The sequence below is a fragment of the Pistacia vera genome, unplaced genomic scaffold (genome assembly GCF_008641045.1).
Source record: "Pistacia vera cultivar Batoury unplaced genomic scaffold, PisVer_v2 Contig1138, whole genome shotgun sequence".
NCBI lineage: Eukaryota > Viridiplantae > Streptophyta > Magnoliopsida > Sapindales > Anacardiaceae > Pistacia > Pistacia vera.
The window spans coordinates 180415-188504 of record NW_022195180.1 but is presented as its reverse complement, the minus strand read 5'-3'; the positions used below and the strand labels follow the sequence as shown (position 1 = coordinate 188504).

Sequence of the window (8090 nt, the reverse complement as noted above, 5' to 3'; positions counted from 1 at the left end):
ACACAAACTGTTTGCTAAAAATTCCCAAATAAAATAAGAAAGTAAAATTGTGCCTCCATGTCGTATTTTTAGTGGCTTATAACTAAAGTCTATAGTGGCAACTCTGGTCCGGTACATAGAATAGAGAACAGTAAACTGCCACGTCACCATCTCTGAAAGATAAAATCATTATCCCTCAAATCTCAATGCTCCCTCTCTCCTGAACTCGAAACACTCACTGAAATATTTGATGAACTGATCAAACCCAGTTTTCTCTAATGCTCTGATAATCTTACTTTGACATTCAACTCAATGGAGGGTCTTTTTTTAGCCGCCAGTACGAGTCCCTCTTGCTCTTTCTCAACCAATGCCTTACTTTTTCCTTCCGTGTCAGCCTCAAGAGCAATACAAAGAAGAGGAGTTTATTTCCCTCGGAAAAGTAAAAAATTTTCAGTTTTCGCTGCTAAAGAAGAGCCTAGGTTTGACCAGTGGGACCTTATGGAGCTCAAGTTTGGCAAAATGCTTGGTGAAGACCCCAAACTCACCCTTGCCAAGGTCCTCTCTCTTCCCTTTTGCTTGTGTTGTCTGTATTATATGTAATTTTAGTCATAATGATGCATAGAGTTATATGTTTATATCTATGTGCAAGGTTGAATTTTGGTGTTTTATGGTAATGGGGAAAAGGGCAAATTACTAAACTTGAGTCAGAGTTTGTATTGGTCTTAGTTGGGAGCAAGTTTACTGAGAAGCAAATTTTTATCTTTTTCCATTCTTTTTATTTTAGTGAATGTGAAGCATATATACGTTTTTTAGTTATGAATTTCTGATGTTCTACTAGAGTTTGTGAGTGTAACTAACATTAAATATTTTTAAGTTATCAGATTATGGGTAGAAAAGCGAACCCGGATGCTTCTTCTATGGAAATTGAGAAAGAATTTTACAAAAGAAAGGGTAAAATAGTAGAAGTAAAGGAGGTTCCATTTGACGTGTCTGACGATAAGAAATCATCATCTAGTTCATTGGATGGTTTGAATTTGGTTCGCCCAGTTCCAAAGAAGGGAGTCAAATTTCAAGCCAATTATAAACTTCGTGAGCCAGTTATAAAGAAACCAAGCCCGTCAGTTAAAAGGGCAATAGATAGGAGCAAGAGTAGCATTCCTAATGTTATCTTGAGAAAGCCAACCTTGGTTAATGAGGATGACGTCGAGGATATGCCATCGAGGTTGAGAATGAAACCTAATTTGTCATTGAAAATGAGGAATGAGCAAGCAAAGGAGAAATTTAGTGATATGACACTCTTGAGAAGGCCAGAACCTACTAGTACCAATGCGAATGAAGAAAAGGAGACTTCTGGTAATCCTGATGCCAAAGCTACTGTTGATGGCGCTGGGTTAGGAACAAGGAAAGAAGAAGGGGAAGGTGAATATGTTGATTTCACCCTGTTGAAAAAGCCTGCAACAATTAGCATCAAGACAAAAATTGATGGGAAACAAGAGCCATTCGAGGATGCAGAAGCTAAAGTTACAGAGTTCATTGAGGAGAAAAGTTTAAAGGCAGAGCTGGAAGCTATTGATATGAATAATGCGAGGATGGCCGATTTTGGGGATGGCTCAGTGGTAGAGGAACGTGAACTGAAAGATAACTCGATCTCAGGTAATGCAGCATGCTTCTTGAAATAGTTTCATTTGGTTGCAGTCATGTTGATGGGTGGTTGTGTGCATATGGGTTTTCTTTCTAATTGATTCTTATTAATATTGGAACTCATGACTTACATCTATCCCACTCTTCCTTTTACTGCTAAATAAAAATCTCTAGAGCCTTTTTAGAATGATATTGTGCCTGGTTTTTTTAAGGAGTGCAGCCACTCAAGAGTCAAATTGGGTCCACTGAGGGTGAGAGTGAATCATTAGAAGAAAATTTGGTGGATTCCAGTGCCACATTTGCTGTAAAGTCTTCACTACAAGAAAAACCTACAAGGTGTTCATGTCGATCTTGAAATTTTACATTTCTTCTATTCTTCCCTCTCTAGATTGGTTTTAATAATAAGGTTTCTTTATTATAGATTAGGCCAGTCTGTCAAAGAAAGAGAGGTGGCAATCCCCATGAATCCAGTTGGTAATGGGAATGATATTGAACTTGATGATCTCCGTTCAACATATCCTCTATTGGTTGGTATTTATGATCCTATCATGATTTTATTTATGTTCTTTTGTTGAAAAATCTTTTCTGATAATTCTGGCTGTTCTATCAAAATGTAGGAACGTGAAGATTCTGATTGGACCAAGGCGGAAGATCTTGTTAAGACAGGGGAACGAGTGGAAGTGGAGTTAATAAGCTCTAGCACCAGAGGTTTTGTTGTATGTACACTTTAAGGGGTTTATTGGGAACTTTATTTTCCATTCTTTACCATGTTCATTTGCAAACTAATAAGTATTTCCACTTGACCATTTGAATCTGATATAATTGCTTTAAAGGTATCTTTCGGCGCACTGATTGGATTTTTACCATATCGTAATCTTGTTGCCAAGTGGAAGTTCTTAGCATTTGAGTCTTGGTTGAGACATAAGGGCTTAGATCCATCAAAGTATAAGCAAAATCTTGGAATCATTGGAAAGTATGATATGCAAAATAAGACTTCTACGCTTGACTCAAGCCAAGATCAGGAACTAAATCAACAAATAGGGGGAGAAGTTTCACCAGATATGAAGTTGGAAGATCTTCTTAGGATATATGATCAAGAGAAGCTGAAATTCTTGTCATCATTTGTTGGTCAGGTTTGAACACTTTTTAATTGATGTTGGAGTTTAACTGTATCTGTGTAAAGTATCAATGAATTCTTAACCAAGTAAGGAAAAATGAAATATATTGATGAACTTTGTATTTGCAGAAAATCAATGTGAATGTAGTAATGGTTGACCGGAAATTGAGAAAGCTTATATTTTCTGTGAAGCCAAAAGAAAAGGAAGAGTTGGTTGCGAAAAAGAGAAGTCTGATGGTGAGAGTTAATATTTAACTTTAATTCCTCTTGAATACTTCTTTGTTGCCCTTTTTATTTGTTTTATACTAAACTCTTTAAAGTTCTTGAAAACAGTTATCACATATTGGTTACAGCCTCTGCATCTCTTCTCATTGGCTATTAAGAGTTTAGTAGTTTCCCTAAAACTCATTATACTTTTTCTTAGTATTTGTATTTTTTTTTTTTTTTAATGAATTGCCCGGAAGTTAGATGCTATCATATGAATGCCTAATACTTCAGAAAGGGATAACATTTTCTTTTGAAAAGCTTTTTATGTTGTTGGAGTCCCATACCGACTAGGCACGTTCAAGCCTACGGGGTTATAAGAGGGGATAATTCTTTCATTCAACAAGGCCTTATTGGGTGAGGAGTTAGGCCCACCTCAAATTCTATCATGGTATCAGAGCCCATGTTCAATTGAGCTGGGTGTTTGATCAGGGGATGAGGAGTTTGAGCCAGCAACTACCTCCAATAACAGGTATGACCTAACATATGGGCTTGACCGTGAGGGGGAGTGTTGGAGTCCTACACCGACTAGGCACATTCAAGTCTACTGGGTTATTAGAGGGGGTAATCCTCCCATTCAACAAGGTCTTATTGGGTGAGGAGTCAGATCCACCTCAAATTCTATCATATGTAATTCCTTCTCGACTATTTTGTTTGTAGTAATTGTGTACACACACACACACACACACACACACACACACACACATATATGTATGTATGTATGTATGTATATCTATATATGTATGTATGTCTCTCTCTCTCTCTCTCTCTCATATATATATATATATATGAATGATTTGTCTGGCCCACTTTTTTGTGGGAAGCTCAGTGACTTCTGCCTAGATCTTGAATTTTCTGTTTCATTCTAAATTAATTTGAAAATTTTGAGAATATATTTGAAATGAAAACATTAGTTTGTCACTAGGGCTTGGTCAACCGCAAAATTAAATATTTGTCTCTGAAATAGATTTATATCATCTTATAGGCCTCCTATAACTAAGCTGTACAAGAAGAAGAAGGGAAAAGGCAGCTAGGGAAATTCAGTTAGAATAGGCAGTAAGGGAAATTCAGATTAGAGTTAGTTAGTGTGGAATCTCCACGTAGGAAGAGGGAGTGTTGAGAGTGTGATTTCAGTTGTATATAAGGGGGGGAAATAGCTGGTTAATGGGAGGGTGAAATCTGGAATTATTGTTGGAGGCCATTAGCCCCTCAAAGTGCTAGTCACCCTTTTCATTTTTTCTGTCATTGTTATTCCCTGTATCCAGCTTGTTTGGCCATCATTTTCATTTCAATATATCAGTGTAATTTTCCAGTTACTTAAAGGTTGTGCTGAGTGTTAACAAATAACATTTTTATTGAGCATTGCGATTGTGTTTTCATCAAATTGGTATCAGAGCTAAGTTGGGGAATGGTAAAATGCAAGATGAAGAACAGAATGGATAACGTTGAAAAGGAAATGAAACCAGTGAAGGAATACATGGACACGATGAAGACTGACTTGGGTAGCGTTAAAGACTATTTAACGGAGATGTGCGAATTAATGCGTATGAGGGAAGAAAGGGATGAGAAATGATACTGGGAGAAGGAGAAATCATCCTTGTCTTTAGAGAATCAGAATTCTGTCCGAGATAAGGAACTTGAATGAGAACACAACGATGATAATGGGAAGGAGGACAAGAGGATTCACAAACTGGAGGTGCCGATATTTAATGGAGATGATCCTTTTGGATGGACCTTTAGAGATGATCGGTACTTTATGGTCAATCGTTATGAGGAAGAAGAGAAAGTGCAAGCTGCGGCGGTGTGTATGGAGGGTTGAGCCTTGAACTGGTGTCAATGGGTTGAATCCCGGTCGCCAATAACTTCTTGGAGCTCTTTCAAGTCGGCGCTAGTTGAACGATTCCGACCATCGTATAAGCAGTTTGCTTATGAAGCACTGGTGGTGTTGAGGCAAACTGGGACTGAATATCGTGAACATTTTGAAGAGCTCTCAGCTCCTCTGCGTGAGTTAGGAGAAGATTTCCTAATAGGCATCTTTGCAAATGGCCTTAGAGAGGAGTTACGGGCTAAACTAAGGCTGAGTTAGTCCAAAAGTTTATTTGAACTCATTGACCAGGCCCACCGAATAGAACAAAAGAATTGGGTCCTGGACAAAACTAAGCCCATGTTTTCCAAAGCCCAAACAGGCAAACCCAAGAGTTACAATCGGGTCTCTTCTTCTCCAAATCTGGGTCGCCCAAATTGGTGGAACCTGGCAACCAAACCCACTGAACCAGGACAAAGTAATCGTGTGTGGGACAAGAGAGAAAAGCCGATGGAAGGAACAACAACTCCACCCTGAAATGACGGATTCCGGTGGTTAACAGAGGCCGATTTGCTATATAAACGAGAAAGAGGACTTTGTTTCCAGTGTGACGAGAAATTAGGTCCCAATCATCGATGTAAGAGTCGATCTCTCTAGATTTTATTGCTGCTTGACGACGATGAGACTGATAGAGGAGAACCCGTGAGTGAGCCAGAGGTAGAAACTACCGCGGAAGGTAATCCTCTATCTCTATCTATGAACTCAATTGTTGGCATTACATCGGATCGAACCATGAAGCTTCGGGGGCAGATTGGGAGTGAGGAGGTGGTTGTGTTAGTGGATAGCAGAGTCTCACACAATTTTATCTCACATGCCTTGGTGCAAAAACTGGAAATTCCGATTGATGGAGCTAAGTCTTTCGGGGTCATGGTGGGTAATGGGTTTAGAATCAAGGGTGAAGGAATATATCGGGATGTGAAGTTAGAAATGCAAGGGATGGAAGTTTAACAAGACTTTTTTCCATTTCAATTGGGTGGGGCTGATGTGGTCCTAGGAATTGCTTGGTTAAGCACGTTGGAAGATGTTTGTTCCAATTGGGGCAAGTTGACTATGGCTTTTGATAAGGGAGGGAAAAAGGTGATACTCAAGGGTGATTCTTCACTTGTTAAGATAGTAGTTTCTCTGAAAACTTTACTCAGGATGTTGCAATTGGAGGGGGATGGATACTTGGTAGAATGTAGTTCAATAGAGGTCAAGGATAGTCAGGAAGAAGGAAAAGTGGAACCTGTTGTGGTTGAGGTGTTAAATGATTTCGCCCAAGTTTTTGACCAAACTACTAGGCTCCCTCCCCGTAGACAACTAGACCATGCCATCACCCTTCAACTTGGAGCCAAACCACGTAGCATTAGACCATACAAATACCCTTACCTCTAAAAGAATGAGATTGATAGATTAGTTGGGGAGATGATGGATGCGGGAATTATCCAACCTAGCACAAGCTCTTATGCCAGCCCTGTGTTGTTAGTTAAGAAAAAGTATAGGAGTTGGTGATTCTGTGTCGACTTTAGAGCCTTAAACAGCATTACCATACCCAACAAGTTCCCTATTCCATCCATTTAAGAGTTGCTGGATGAGCTAGCAGGGGCTACAGTCTTTTCCAAGTTAGATTTTAAGTCCGGGTATCATCAAATTCGAGTTAAAGAGGAGGACATTCCAAAGACAGCCTTTCGCACCCACGATGGCCATTATGAGTTCTTGGTGATGCCTTTCGGGTTGACGACTGCACCATCCACCTTCTAGGCCCTTATGAATACAATTTTTCGACCATTATTACGGAAGTTCATCTTGGTCTTTTTTGACGATATTTTCATCTACAGCCCTGACATGACTACCCACATTCACCATTTGCGGCAAGCTTTCAAGATTCTGCAGGATAATGCATTGGTGGTCAATAAAAAGAAATGCCTATTTGCTCAATATAACTTAGAATATCTGGGTCACTTAATCTCAGCCAAGGGGGTGGAGACTGATCCGCAGAAGATCGAATCGATGATATCTTGGCCTGTACCGCACAATGTGAAAAGTTTGAGAGGGTTTTTAGGGCTTACGGGGTATTACCGGCGATTTGTGAAAGGCTATGGTTCTATCGCTCAACCACTTACCCAATTGTTGAAAAAAGATTCCTTTAGTTGGGGTGATGAAGCTTAACGGGCATTTGACAATCTTAAGACTGCCATGACGACTGTTCCCATCTTGACAATACCTAATTTTGAGCTTCCATTTGAAATTCAGACAGACGCTTCAGGGGTTGGAATGGGTGCTGTTTTAGTTCAGAATGCTAGGCCTATTGCTTTCATCAGTAAGGCTTTCTCACTTCAATCTCGACTTAAGTCAGTCTACGAACAGGAACTTATGGCTATCGTCTTTGCTGTCCGTAAATGGAGTCATTATCTCATTGGCCGCAAATTTATCATCAAGACGGACCAGCGAAGCTTGTAATTTCTTACGGACCAAAGGGTTAAAACGTTGGAACAGCACAAGTGGATTTCAAAGCTCATGGGGTACTCATTTGAGATTCACTACTATCTGAGCAATTCTAACAAAGTGGCTGATGCTTTATCTCGTAGAGAGGACACAAGGGAACTCACTGCCATTACCAAGGTTTAGTTCGCTGATTATGATAGGTTAGCCGCTGAAGCGCAAGCTGATCCGAAGCTACAAGTCATCTCCTTTTCGACCCCAGTAGTCGTCCTTACTACCGACTTCGTAAAGGTTGTTTATTGTTTAAGAACAGGTTGGTACTCCCAAAAACTCAACATTCATTCCTAAGTTACTAGAGGAATTTCATTGTAGTCCTAGTGGTGGCTACTCTGGTTTCTTTAGGACTTATAAAAGAATAGCTGCTGTTGTGTTTTGGGAGGGTATTAGACGGGATGTGTAGAAATTTGTTCAAGCATGTGCCACTTGCCAAGTCAACAAGCACTCTTCCCTCAGACTTGCAGGGTTGTTACAGGCCCTTCCTATCCCAACCCAAGTGTTTGATGATCTTTCAATGGACTTCATAGGTGGGTTACCCAGGGCCAAAGGTTATGATACTATTTTTGTGGTGGTCGATCGACTTACGAAATACTCTCACTTCCTCTGGTTAGCCTATCCTTACACCGCCAAAGATGTCACTAATGTGTTTATGTGTGAGGTGGTCAAACTTCATGGCTTCCCACAATCTATTGTCTCTGATCGCGACAGGGTATTCATGAGCCAGTTTTGGCAAGAATTGTTTAAATT

General features: G+C 39.9%; 1 protein-coding gene across 1 annotated transcript; it reads left to right on the top strand.

The window, feature by feature from the left end:
* Positions 1–203: 203 nt before the first annotated feature.
* LOC116144197 lies at positions 204–6239 on the top strand. Its single transcript, XM_031429648.1, has 9 exons — positions 204–534; positions 861–1632; positions 1833–1956; positions 2042–2147; positions 2238–2336; positions 2454–2753; positions 2867–2974; positions 3434–3473; positions 5860–6239. The coding sequence occupies exons 1-9, from the start codon at positions 292–294 to the stop codon at positions 6237–6239; spliced, it is 2172 nt and encodes a 723-aa protein (XP_031285508.1). The 5' UTR covers positions 204–291.
* The last annotated feature ends 1851 nt before the right edge of the window (positions 6240–8090 follow it).